We start from the raw sequence: 14,559 nt of genomic DNA on the forward strand, positions 1-14,559 counted from the left end.
TCTGTAGCCATGTTTCTCATTTTCGGTCTACGGGACTCTGTGTCCGGAAATTTTCGATGGCTTCCAAGTCAGAAAATAAGTGTATCAAAGGCATATATATTATATGTATGGTTATATGAGGCATGGATCTACAGTTTAAAGTGGGATACCGGTAACAAATTCATGAGCTTCCACCGTAAATCGAACCAGAGTCTCTCTTTGATCGCGAGAGACTCTGGTTCGATTTACGGTATTGTTGAGTTGATTTTGACTTTACCGTCTCTTTCAGCAGCGAGGATTTATGAAATGTAGACCTCTGATTAACGTGGAATCTGAACTACATGAGCTCGCGCCGGGAATTGAACCCGAGTCTTCCACGGCAAAGACGCGTACACTAGCCGCGGAGTTCACACACACACACACAGAATCAGAGTCCTCACACACCAAGGGTGAGAGCTGTGCCACTGAGTCACAGCGGCCACGGGGCTAGGTCGAGTCCACTTTACGTTCATAGTTTCTTAGTACATAAATGTTACGATTATGAAATAGATTTTCCTTAATGAGCTGCATAAAAGCAAAAGCTTTCGAAATGCATTAAACAATTAGCTCGATTTGAAAGTTATATCAGAGTGTAAATACGGATACGCACCAAAGCTCGAAAACTTAATACACTATTTCTCCTATATAGTCAGCATGTATCATGTATCGCTTTCATTTGAGAGGATGGAAATCAAAGGCTCCTGAACAACTATGTTACTAATGTGCATAATGTATTTATCTTATAGTGGACTGCTTTGATGCCAAGTGGCCTAACTCCAAAATTGAAATTTTCCAGGAGTGAAAGTTGAAGTTCAATATCTCATGAACAATCCATATTTCTTTTATGTTGGGAACCAAAACCATAACTACTGTATGTAGTTCATTGTTTTATAACTTAGTGTTTACAAAAATCCTTTTAAAAAATACCTATTCATAGAAGTGAATGGTACTTATCTGTACTAGTTCTTGGCATCCAAGCAGTTCATTTATTGTAATACTAGCTTAATATACCCATTCTTCGCACGGGGGCTGTATTTGGAAGTCAACACCTGTGGAAGTATCACCATTCATTTCAGTGACCGCGAAAACTATGGATTTGACACTAGTATCAATCAATATGGGCTATTTATACATGTCTCGGTATTCCTCACCCGCTGACACCCGGCCCGCATACAGTAGTAGCTGAATTTGCAAGTCATCGCTGATGGAAGTGTCACCATTGATCTCAGCGACTGTGAAAACTATGGATTTGACACTAATGTCGATCAATTTGGATTACTTTTACTACATGTCTCGCTAAACGCCCCCCTGAGACCCCCTGGTTCCAATTTTGACAAAAACGCTTCGCCTTAGACTGGGACCTGGACCAAGGTATCCGTGACCAAAATTTGGTAACTCTCGGTCAACTTGTCTGGTCCCCAGGTAGGTACCAGTAAACGTCCCCCCCCCGAGACCCCCTGGTTCGAAATTTAAAAAAAATCGCTTCGTCTTGATCTGGGGCCTGGACTAAGGTACCCGTGACCAAATTTTGGGAACTCTCGGTCCACTCGTCTGGTCCCCAGGTCGCACACAGACAGACAGACAAACACACAAACAAACTCTTTATTTTATTTATATTAGATAAGATATACTATGTAAAATAGTCTCGTATCATAATATGTGATGTACAACAAATGTTACATTATATATTATCCGTAGCTCGTGATATGCTGCAACATATTAAAGCCTCAGAACAGTTGGGCAGGCGAATAATCCAGAAGTTACGTAACCCTATTGCGTTCATGGGAACGAAAACACAATAATTATAACTATGCTAAATTACTATAGACTACCAACTGCTCATTCAGAGAATTTATGAAGTTCACTTTTTCGCAATAGTTTTATACAAACTAGATTTAGACTACGGATAATAGTTTTATACAAATTAGATAATCAATTATTATTATTATTATCATTATATTTGCAGTACAACCAAATACAACGACATTAACTATTAGTTCTAATTAACTGAATTGAGCTGAAAATTAAATCTTGATCTTTAAAGATTAACTATTAATTTTATGCGTTCTGTACCTTTCTGAAGGAATAAAAGCTGGAATTGGTTTCAAGGCTGTTTCTGAGTGAATACTTTCTTCAAAATAATATTAAAAATTATAGAAAGATTTTCGAGACATTCGAGTCGAGTCGAGATTTTTAAGAGCCGTCTCGACTCGACTCGTGTCTCGACTCGAAAATTCGAGTCGAGAAATACGTTTGTCTCGAATTTTACAAAGTGTGTCTCGACTCGAATTCGAGTCGAGTCGAGTCGAGATTCGAGACATGTCTCGACTCGAGCGCATCCCTACCTCAGATACATGATGGAGACACGTGAGTCATGCCGTCTGAAAGGCAGCTCTATTCTAAAGAGAATGATGGGCGAATCATGACCCTAGGGTAATTAGGGATGTCTCAGGGAATTTTTATCAAAATATACTTCTGTATAGGGAAATATGGGGCATTTTCGGTATATATTTTTTGCGGGCTTATTTTTGCACCTAGAAGATTGAAATTGTGCATAAACATTTAGTCCACCGAGTAGTATTTAACAGATTTTTTTCAGATTTCTGCGCTAAAACAGGGGGTCCAGAGGGGCAAAAAGTTGAAAAAAGGGATATTTTTACCAAAAATCCCTTTCTTCGGGATTTTCCCGCCTTAGATACATAATGGAGACATGTGAATGGAACCGCCTGAAAGGCAGTTCTATTCTGAAGAGAATGATTGGCGGATTATAGTCCTAGGGTAAATAGAGATGTCTCAGGAATTTTTTTACCTGAGATCATGGTCTTTTGCGGTAATTTGGGGCATTGTGGGGATTCTTGATAAAATTTCTCCCGCCCTTACTATTCAAGATAGAAACTTGAAATTTGGCACACACATTCAGTTTACCAAGTACTATTTATCAGATTTTTTGAGATCTCTACGTTCACACAGGGCCGTTCCAGAGGGGCCCAAAGTGTGAAAAATATTTCTCCCCCGAAATTTTCCCTTTGACATGACTTTTCCCTCTCCTGGTATATGGTATGGGCATATAAGTGATACCATTTGAAAACCTCCTCCATTCTGAAGAGAATGAGATATGAATTATGATCCTAGGATATATAGTAACGATGCAGTAGCTGCTTGACTGAAAGTATAAAAAATGCCCCCAAAACCCAAGGAACGGACATGAACGTGTCATCCGGACGAATTTTCCCGATCTCCGTTCACGGAATATGTAGTTTAGTTTCTTTGTGTTACGTTCTACTGGTCGTCTGCATTCTTAATCTTTAAACACCCATTGACGCAACTGCTATATCAGGGCTTTAAACCTCAATGGCTCTGTCCCTAATTAAGGCAGGAAGATGGTTTTGGTACCAATTTATTCCTGAAGAATGCAACTTTCCGCCGGTGTGCATTTTATGTATGTGGGGGTACCAGGTGACGGTAGGAGGAGGGTAAATATCGTGTTTACTTGTTTTTTTCATCAGTTTTTTTGGGGCCATTTTCCCTCTTGGGGGATAGATTCATAAAAATTAGTACGTAGAGCAATGAAGTAGGCCACTACATGGTGATATCGTGTATTTGCACTTGTTGCTTATATGGGAGAGCAGGGAGGGGGTAAAGTTAGCCAATTTTTGGAGTTTCAGTTTTTTGACGTAAATCGCATTTGTTTTTACAACAAACATCAATAGCTCAGCCCCTAATTAAGTTAGAAAGATCATTTGGTACCAAAGTATTCCTGAGGGGTGAAGTTTTCCGCCAGTATGCATGTTATGTATGTAGAGGGTACGTATGTATGGCCGAGAGAGGGAGGATGAAGTTCGTTTTTTAAATTTTTCTTCAAATTTTTTTCATCAGATTTTGGGGGCCATTCCTCCCCCCTTTCTGCTATATCCATAAAAATTGGTATGTAAAGCGATGAAGTAGTCTCCTACATGATAGTAACCTGTGTGTTCTGGCTGTTTATAGAGGAAGAGGGGATCAAATTTGGCTAATTTACATTTATTTTCAGAACGGTTCCATATAAGACAAGATATACTATTTCACTGAAGTGGTCTAGAACCATAATTCTTGTTCGTATACATGATGTGTGCAGGAAAAATGATTTGCATATGGACGTGGTACTATGGTGGGGGAGGGGAGAGAATGTCTAACTCAATGAACGTTTTTCTGTGCATTTTTAAAAATATTTCCTACATAAAATGAATTCGTTACGCAATGGCAACAATGGCTACCATTTCTTATATTATTGTCACAAGTATGTGGCCTACACATTAGCATCATTTTCTCAGCGTAGGATGACTGAAAGGGTTGAAAGGGCCCAACAAAGTCAATATTTTCATATTTTTAATGATTTTTATGTCTGTTCTTTTTCTACGAATACGGCGGGAACTTCACGAATGTTTTTCCGTTGGAATCTGTGGTCTATTAGCTTTCCTACGGTGTATAAATAATGTCTTTGTGATAATTAGAGGAGGCACCAGAGCCCCGAACGTGAGAGTCTACCATCCCTGGCGGGCGTCTAAAGGTTAATTTTGTTGTTATGCCGTAGACACTAGTCATTGTTAGCTATCCATGTTGCAAATAGAGATGTATCTTGAAAACTGTTTAGTTAAAATATATCATTTGCTCCTTGTAGGCTAGTCACTGCTCTTTTCTATGAGTTGTATTGTATTTGTCAGAGTATTTCTTCTAGTTTATGATGTGAGAACTGTTCATTATTACGGAAGTAATAGTGACCAAAAAATACTCAAGTTTTGAATTTGTAAATTTGGATCTTAGAATAGTGTATAGTATGTTTAACTTCCGTTATTCTTGGAAATAAGAAATGCTCAAATACTTAACTTGAATTTCTGTTGGATTAGTTACACGCACATTGATGTGCAGAATTTCGTTCAGTAATTGCTATTACAATAAGGATATAACTCTGCTTGTAATTTACTTCATGCACAAATCCTGTAGAGGATGGGTTGTTCGTTAGAAAATTAAATTAGCTTCTTCAATCTGATATTTTAGTTGTTTTAAACATGTTCAACCAGCATCGAAAAAAAAAAAAACACGTTTAAAACAATTTGTTTAAAACGTTTAAAATAAACTGAATAAAACAACAGCCCTCGTTTTAAACATTTTGTTTTAAACATATCAACCCTGACTTTGACTAGCATCAAAATCTGATGTTCTTTGTGTTTGATGTTCCGCCACAGTTCGCTGCCTGTCCTGTTTTACCAGTCTGCCCAGCCTACAACGTCCGACATCTGTAATGAGGTGGGGGGCGCCCAATCCCTCGACGTTTGGACATCCTTTCCCCATGATTTCGCCACTTGTTGAAGACACGACAGCACCCCTCGAACACCCGACAAGTTCTGCAGTTTCCGAAATTCTCGTGCCGAGTCTCCGGGCCATTACGACCTGCCCTGGGTCAAACTCACTTGTCAGATAAATCGAGCACCTTCCTCATTCTACACACGACCAACACTCTGATACTACATGCACCGTATGTGTGTCTGACTAGCAGGCATTCCTCGGCAGGTGACGCTGCTATCGCCTGGAGGGGTTTATATCGATAGTAGGTAGGTGGTCATAACGTTCTGGCTGATCGGTGTATAATAAATAAATTTAAAATGACAACATTCTAATTAACTTGCAGGAAACTTCACAAATTATAACAAAAAGCAACTGACTTGGACAAGATAACGGATAGTTAATGAGGCAATCTTTTTTTCTGGTTTTTGAGGTGTGCGGCTTTGACGTCAACAAATATTTCATGCCTTGTGAAATTTTGATGTTTGGTGCTCATCAGTCACGCTTCCATTTTTTTCTAATTTTTCCAGAATTAACAATACATTGCGCAGTTCGAATACATGTTCACTTTGTTCACTTTTTCATTCAATCCAACTCAAGCCGCTTCAGATACTACATAGTTGAGTTTGTTTACGAAGAATATTAATTGCATACATATACTTCAAAATAATATTAAAAATTATAGAAAGATTTTCGAGACATTCGAGTCGAGTCGAGATTTTTATGAGCAGTCTCGACTCGAAAATTCGAGTCGAGAAATACGTTTGTCTCGACTCGACTCGAATTTTACAAAGTGTGTCTCGACTCGAATTCGAGTCGGGATTTGAGACATGTCTCGACTCGTGTGCATCTCTAGTCCCAAAGGCGGTAGTCCAGCGTGGAGATCCTGGCTTCCATAAGGCCAATCCAGCGGCTATGCATGGGGAACATTGTTGGCTAACCACTGCTGGTTCATCTTCGCCTTATGTGCTGGAGCGGAGTCTTGCTGGAATGCCCATTCTGTGCCAAAAAATAGAGCGTGATTCAATGGTTTCACTACCTTCTGCAAAACATCGTTTGGTAGTTTGCTGCTTTGGTCTTGACTCCCTGTTTGCAAAAGTGCAGCTGAGCAACACTGTCCTAAGACACGCCCCACCGAATCGTCATGGAAGCCGAGTGGTGGCCTCTTTGGACCCTAGGAATTAGTTCAGCAGCTTCCCAAGAACTTTGGGCATAAATTCTGTCATTTTGCTGGTTGATTTTTTCTTGAACGGTGAATATTTTTTCGTCGATGAACAGGATTTGTCTGTGTTTCCCGTTCGCTTACCGCTGAGTAACCTATTGGTTCTTGTGACTCGTATCTTCTTTAAAATAGGTGTCAACAGTTTTCCTGTGGTTCTTCTGTAAGCTCCAAGTTTAAGGTCCTCTTCGGTGATGCGGACATCGTTCTCTTCGGTATATCTCATTGAGATATCTCAATGGTATATCCATCTCCCGTGCCATGATTTACAGTTTTCGAACAAGGAGATGTCATTAAAACGTTTGATGCACCGATACACAATTTTTTGCGTAATTTGCAAAGGCTTTAGAAGATTAAAAATCTCTCTACCGGCGACTTGTTGCAGTTGTGCAACGCGATCACAGCGATACGATTCTCTTTGATGCCCCACTTCATGTTAACTGGACAAGTAAATGACACAAACTGGGGACTGGTTTGCACTACAGGTTCGGCACGATATTGCGTAAACAAAGTAGTTGCCAACGTCAGTCGAATTGGCCGTGTGGAACTATGGCAAGACTGGGTGTATATATATATATATATATATATATATATATATATATATATATATATATATATATATATATATATATATATATATATATATATATATATATATATATATATAGTGTTTCAAAACAACACCGACAACGTTTGGGAGGTGATTCCTGACACCAAGATAAGACAAAAAGTATAGACCAACCTGGTTGCACAAATGCTTCCTTTCGGAGTTATAGGCTGCCGAAGATATGAAAAAATGAACTTTAAGGGCCCATAGCTCCAAAACTATGGGACCTACCTTAGTCGGGTCAAGACTTCACTTAGGAACTAGTATGGGCTCTATCCAAATATCCAAGTTTCAGAATCCTAAGTGAAGTATTGGCCCGACTAAGGTAGGTATCATAGTTTTGGAGCTATGGGCCCTTATAGTTCATTTTTTTCATATCTTCGGTAGCCTATAACTCCGAAAGGAAGCATTTGTGCACCCAGCTTGGTCTATACTTTTTGTCTTATCTTGGTGTCAGGAATCACCTCCCAAACGTTGTCGGTGTTGTTTTGAAACACTCTATATATATGGCCGGATCCAGGACCGTCTGAGAGGGTGTACCAATAACTGCCAAAATAGCCAATCACACTGAAACTCTTCAAAGTGATATGTGCCAATATTCTCTACCCTGACAGCGCTGATGCATAGAAAGGAGCAAAGTATTTTAAAGTAGGTCGCAAATGTTATGCAGGAAAAAAAAATTCTCTCCTCCTGGCTTCTGTTTTCTTCCGTACCTGACAAATATTATATTGTTTTGCTTGGTGAATCCTTTTCCTTCAACTTTCTGAAAATCAACTTAAACTATTGCTTTTGCAAAGCTCTGCTTTCTTTCAAACCCCAAACGGAAACATGATGGTAGAAAGTTTCGGAGAGTGTTGCTATATTCACTGCTATATTCTCATTTTAGATAGTATATATTTACAACGAAGGGAGAGGATTCTATACTATATATAATACTTGAAGTACTTATGACTTCCACCAAATCACTACAGGTGGCCCAAAAGTAGGTATACACCCCTGCATTGACCAAGCATAACATTCTAGCTTTGGATTTATTTGCTTCGGCTGTTCCGAGCTTAAGGTATAAGTAAAAAGGCTTTAAGAACAAAAAATAAAGGAACTGATGGAATTCAATAAGAAATAATATGAAATATAGTGAGCTGATCTGTACGGAACTGTATACCTACTTTTGGGCCACCGTAAAGTCATCCAATGTATTCACCACTGGTCTAAACGAATAAAAATTTGTTATTTTCCAAGATCAAGACATAATAATAATAATAATAATAATAATAATAATAATAATAATAATAATAATAATAATAATAATAATAATAATAATAATAATGTGGAATACACGTTCATTTGCTAATTCAAACATTTTCTTCTTCCATTTTCCTAGGTCCGTATATCTTCGCAGATATTCTGGATTTTAAGTGTCTCCAGGAGGTAGTTGTAACCTACCGCATTGACTGGCTTGTCCATTTTAGTGCACTTCTCAGTGCTGTAGGAGAACAGAATGTTCCATTAGCAATTCGCGTTAATATTGAAGGTAATGTTCAAGGTTTTAATTAAGATTAAAAATTCACTTTCCTTAAATTCGTCGGAATAATGTGTGTTGTGTGTAGCATATAAATTTACCAATCTATCTATCTGTATCTATATATATATATATATCTGTACACCTGTATACCTGTATTAAAATGCTAGGTTTATATGTTTGTCTCCAAAGAAACTTTACATAGGACCTATTTGTCTCCAATTCTTTCGACAATGAGATCTCGAAAACCACACGTGCTAGAAATGTGCTGTTTTCGCTGGTCGATTCTAAATTTTGTGTAGATTGTCCACTTTTAATTGAATATTTAAAAAAACGTGGCCATTATTTTTTATTACATTTCTTAGGGGTACATTGGAAGTGTTGAAATTTTTAAAAAGTAAAGCACCATATCCTATGAGTTATACATTCCAACACAACATGGCTGTATATAGGGGCTATATATCTCTCAGGCGTTTGTTTCATGGCCAAATGATAATGAAAAACGTAGGATAACCATTTATTCAGGCTAAGATGGATCTTTATTGTTTGGAGTGTTTTGATCAAAGAATACCATATATCACTGACATTATAATTAATTGTGTATGTAACGTATTTCCTTATTACATATTGCATACAAGAAGAAAGAAAACACGGATCATACATGAATTAGAAACTCCAAGTAAAAGTTGGTTAATCTTGCAAATGATCCGAGATATTTAAAAAATCTCCCCTAATGGTACCCTTTGCCGATTTTTATCAAGACGTCTTTCACTTGTATCTGTAAAGAGACATGTACAGATGTTGTGAGGAACGACAAGGAGATTTATGCTCATATGTGAATGATGCCTTGTGTAGCGCAGGCTCAGCTATATAAATTAAAAATGGAAGTGACTATGTTTTGTTTGTGACTTACTAACTCTTGAACCACTAGACCGATCTTGATCAAACTTTCAACATAGATGAGGTTCGGGCCAGGGATGGTTTTAATCATTTCACTTTGAAGATTCAATTTAGAGGAGGAGGGGGAGGGGATATATATATATATATATATATATATATATATATATATATATATATATATATATATATATATATATATATATATATATATATATATATATGAGAAACCGGGGTATTCGTGAACATTGAGGTAATGTCGAACACCCAAGTTTACGCCCAAGAAAGCTTGTTAGAAAACAGGCGATTTTGCTGTATGTTAGCGGGGAGACCTGGAAAAGTGTAGCATAAATTTGGTGAGAGTCAGTTGAGTGTATTTCCAGGAAGAAGACGTTTTGTTGTTTTTGCCGATTTACTTATAACGCAATTCAACAATCTGGACAATGTAAATTGGTTCTTATCGTATCTATATTGCTACAGATAAGGCCATATATTCCCCTATATTTGAGCATTAGTTCTTTGTAATCTTACTAGCCTGTATGCAGTCATTAATTAGTTTCAACTTTAACAATAAAATGGTGTCTCATGGGGAAATGTCGGACAGAGTGTTCGCCATTACCCCGGAGTGTTCGGGATTGCCCCATGGTGTGAAATAAATTAAGAAAAATGTTTAAATAGTTCTTTTTTATTGAAAAATAAGTAATAAGTTAATGAAATTGTTTTGGTGAATAGATCATATCTTGATAATAAGCATTATTAGCTTTATTAATTAGAATAGTTTGCTACATTTATTATTTAGGCCATTAGTAGCCTCCTTGATTATTCTATAATCAGTAACCTTATTTTAGATATCTGATCCTTGATCATAGGCTGCAGTTTTCTGTGTGTGTATGATTCACAAAGTGTTTTATAAATTTATTTAGCCTACTAGCGTCCATTAGCAGTTAGCCAATTTTGTTCAGCCTATTAACCGCATTTGAACATTGCACTAGTAAAGAATACTGTCTTTGGAAGCAAAACATTAATGCGTAGATCTGTGATTTCTACAATTCCAAATAATGTTTTCACTTTAATGAACACTTTACTTAATACACTGTTATTTCTGAATTTGTTTCGGAAGAGTGCATTTTGTTTAGCCTATTATCTATTAGCTTTCATTTGTAATAATTTCAAAGATGATGAGATCTGGTCATGTTTGTCATTAAATTGAGTTATGTTTGTAATTATAATTCTTATTAAAGATTTAACCCTTTCGGCCCTGGCGGTAACATACCAGTATGTGTACATCATATTTTAAGATTAATATAATTAATCTGGAGGATTCAAAATTGCTGGGTTTTCATGTCAGTATTCTTTCAATTTCTCTAAATCATTTTTCGCTATTTCTCTGGCGCTTTCATCATTCGTCAGGTAACTACGCACATTTCTTGTAGAGTACTTGCAGGGGCTATCACAATGGACGAAGCTCAGCCACGTAGGCTGTTTTATCCTTGACGAAACAAACTATTTACAATAAATCCTCCTGCTTTAGTGATGTGTTTTGAGTTTCTAAACTGTATAGATCACAATGATGTGTTCGATTAATACCATTTTGTATTTTATATACGTATTTCAACCCTATTGCACGCAAATTTTACGTCCGTCATATTTAATTCTCTAAATATGACATCTGCATACAAAATCACGGTTGTATTTCATTTGTTAAGTCAAAAAGAATAAGACAAAATAAAAATAAAATCGGTGAGCACACAAAAAATCAGGTCTGAAAGGGTTAAATACTAAATTACGGTACAATTTTAATGTATTTCGCTTCTTTCGTAAAGGAAAGTTTAAAGTAAACAGTATGTTCGGGATTACCCGACTACTGGGGCAATCCTGAACACAGGAACATTTTTAAAACATCTCATTGATTTGTTGAAACATGCTATTTTTGACTTTGCTCTGCATTTTAGTAAACAGGAGAAACTCCAAGCTTTTTATCCAACAAATTCAAGAAATCTTAATTGTATCTCTAAAAACAAAAGACTTATTTATAATCAAAGCTTAAGTGTTCGTGAATACCCCAGTCTCCCCTATACAGTATATATATATATATATATATATATATATATATATATATATATATATATATATATATATATATATATATATATATTGAAAATGAACGATATCAAGGAACGCTTCAATAATATATAATAAAAAGTGATTGACTAACGGAACACATTACTATTTTTTCTTTTTTTTTATCCTAGAGAAGCGGTTGCTACAAGGGTGATTCTTTATTTTGCTATTTTGTAACCTTTCTCCGCGCCCTTCCGAGAAGTTCTTCTAGGAGCACACATGGCTAGTACGTATACTACACTCGGATCAAAACTACAAACGAACCGAGTTCAAAACCACGTTTGTGTTGAAAAGTGAAACTACGTCACAGGGTTATTAAGATCACTGAGAGAGCTACAATCATAAACGTCGTTGTTGTAGTTAGAAGTAGAGGGTTTCTATAGAAAGAAACAAGAACATTACAATGTTGACGCCTTATAGAACCTTTTCAGAAGTGTTTGTCAATCGAAGTAGAGAGAGCACAGAGAGGCCTTAGCGGAATACTTGGAAACAGGTCAACACATGCTCCTACAAATGTCAATTTGTTTTTTATTTTGATCAGAGTATACTAGTCGGCATTAGAATATCAGTAATATAGTTTCTTAAGCTGGCACTGAAATTCCAGCGAACGATTAAGTTCCAGAGTTGGTGCAAGCATTGGGATTTTACTTATCTTGGCTGTAAGGCATTGCAATCCGTAACACAAACATCTCGCCTAGAGAAAAGAGCATGTTAAAAACTTCTTGTGTGAGAGAGGATAATGTCCACAGACCTGAACAATACCCGTTTGTAGGCTTGAAAGCACATGATGTGTTGTAAATTAGCTTATTTCGGAGGCCACCCACCGTGCCTTCTCTACCTGCTAATGCCCAAAAGTAACTTTCTCACATTAAGAAATTGGTCATGAACCTGGATATTTTAGGCCTTATAGAATCGTTTTGACGTATGATTACCGTCGTACTAAAGGTCTGACTACTGCAGGGAACATATGTTAGTCGAACTATTTAGTATGGCACTAATCACACGTCAGAACGACTCTGCTTAAGACCCTTTGTTGTAATCCTTGTTTTATTTTATTTCAAGTACAATTGTTGTCTAAACAGTAATTTCTGCATCGTCATGAAAGTATGTGAAACTAGTAAGTGATTTGAGATTACGGAAATCGCAATATATATATACTAAACGTCATAGTGTACGTTATTGATTTTTTACAATCATGAAATGCCATCAGTTTGTTCCAAACTGAAGATTAAATCCAATAGAAGAGAAGTTCATTGTAGCAAAATAACAATAGTGATGTTTTTGTAAAGTTTTGAGTTTTATCTTCCGTCACATTAAATGCCGCAAAGAGTAATACGAAAGTTAATATTGATATGAATATCTTGTAAAGTAAAAATCGGTGCAGCGTTAGGAGTACGAGAACAGTGCAATAGACGGTAGCACACAGTGCATTTGGATAAAGTGGCCTAATACCTGGTATATAGTTACACAACACGTGCTGCTGTTATTTTCTGTTACATAATAGCATGCTTTCTGAAGTGTGGCTGCGAACCTATACATAAAATAATCCATTTATTTGTGTTGATTTTTAAGAACGCAACGGCTCTCGCCGTAGACGGCAAATCAGAAAATGCATGTGTATAACAACCCTAATTATATGCCTGACTAATTTGAAATATTTTCTCTTTAGGAATGCATAATGTAATGGAACTTGCTAAGCAATACCAGCTGAAGATATTTGTCCCTAGTACGATAGGAGCATTTGGCCCGGACTCACCGAGATGTCCAACACCAAATGTTACTGTCCAGCGTCCTCGAACAATTTATGGAGTATCCAAAGTCCATGGAGAACTTCTAGGAGAATATTACCACCACCGCTTTGGGCTCGATTTTCGTTGTTTACGATTTCCTGGGGTGATATCAAGTGATACAAATCCAGGTGGTGGTACAACAGGTAAGTAAATCTTATAGGATAAGTTTAAATATAGCGCGTCTTAGCTGATCAAATTTGAGCTAGTAAATATTGTCTTAGGAGCTTACTAAAGTTGCCGTCTTACTTACTACATTTTCAAAAACCTGAGAACACTTGTACTGTAAGGATAGACAATTTAATGCAATTCTTCTCTCTTAGTTATTCGAATAAAATTCTTACATTCCTGGAAAATGCATTGATTACAATAAACTTGGTTACAGAACACCGAGAAACCAAAATTGAGCAGCGAAAGAAGTTATTGTCTAAAAATTAAACCGAACAATCTTTATTATCGTATAACGATTATATGTCATTCTATTCTATGTAGGAGTAGCAATGCTCGCCCTCACGTATTATTATTATTATTATTATTATTATAAGATTAGACATTAAATTTGTTTGGTTTGATACAGACTTCAGTTGTTTTTAGATAATAATAACGAATTATTGTTTTGCTTTATAGAGCTTTTTAAAAGTCGATTAATATTTTTAAAAGCTTTTATTCACCACTTCCTTTAGTATAAATGCCATAATATTTCTGGTCTACATTAAGTTCTTGATAGAAGAAAATAACTGCAACTATAAATGAAAAAGAATTGAACATTGCCGTAGAGTATGATACAGATTCAATTATTCATTAGTGAGGCACGTGTACGGTAAATGAAGAATAAAATAAATAAAATGTAAACATAATTTGAATGTACTTGTGACTAATGGTATAACATAACTATTGTACAATGAAACCATGGTTTTAGCCTTAGTTCTGGCAAAAATCTATAGCATTTTTTCAAAATTAATCAAGTAAATAAATAATAATTATTATTAGCAAGAGTCAGTTTCATCTTTACTCATATTATTATTATATTCTTCCTGTTCTAAGTAACAATGAATTGACCAAAATGCTAATA

At 36.4% G+C, this 14,559-nt stretch overlaps 1 protein-coding gene across 3 annotated transcripts in view; it reads left to right on the plus strand.

Moving 5' to 3' along the window:
• Tdh (L-threonine dehydrogenase) overlaps positions 1–14,559 on the plus strand; it is a 44,007-nt gene that overhangs the window by 22,021 nt on the left and 7,427 nt on the right. For all 3 annotated transcript variants that reach the window (XM_081757408.1, XM_081757404.1, XM_081757415.1), the window contains 2 exons: positions 8,545–8,694; positions 13,370–13,633. In XM_081757408.1, coding sequence (XP_081613534.1) covers positions 8,545–8,694; positions 13,370–13,633 — 414 coding nt within the window. The remainder of the gene's footprint in view (positions 1–8,544; positions 8,695–13,369; positions 13,634–14,559) is intronic.

Source organism: Thermobia domestica, chromosome 1 (assembly GCF_964235325.1).
Source record: "Thermobia domestica chromosome 1, izTheDome1.hap1.1, whole genome shotgun sequence".
NCBI lineage: Eukaryota > Metazoa > Arthropoda > Insecta > Zygentoma > Lepismatidae > Thermobia > Thermobia domestica.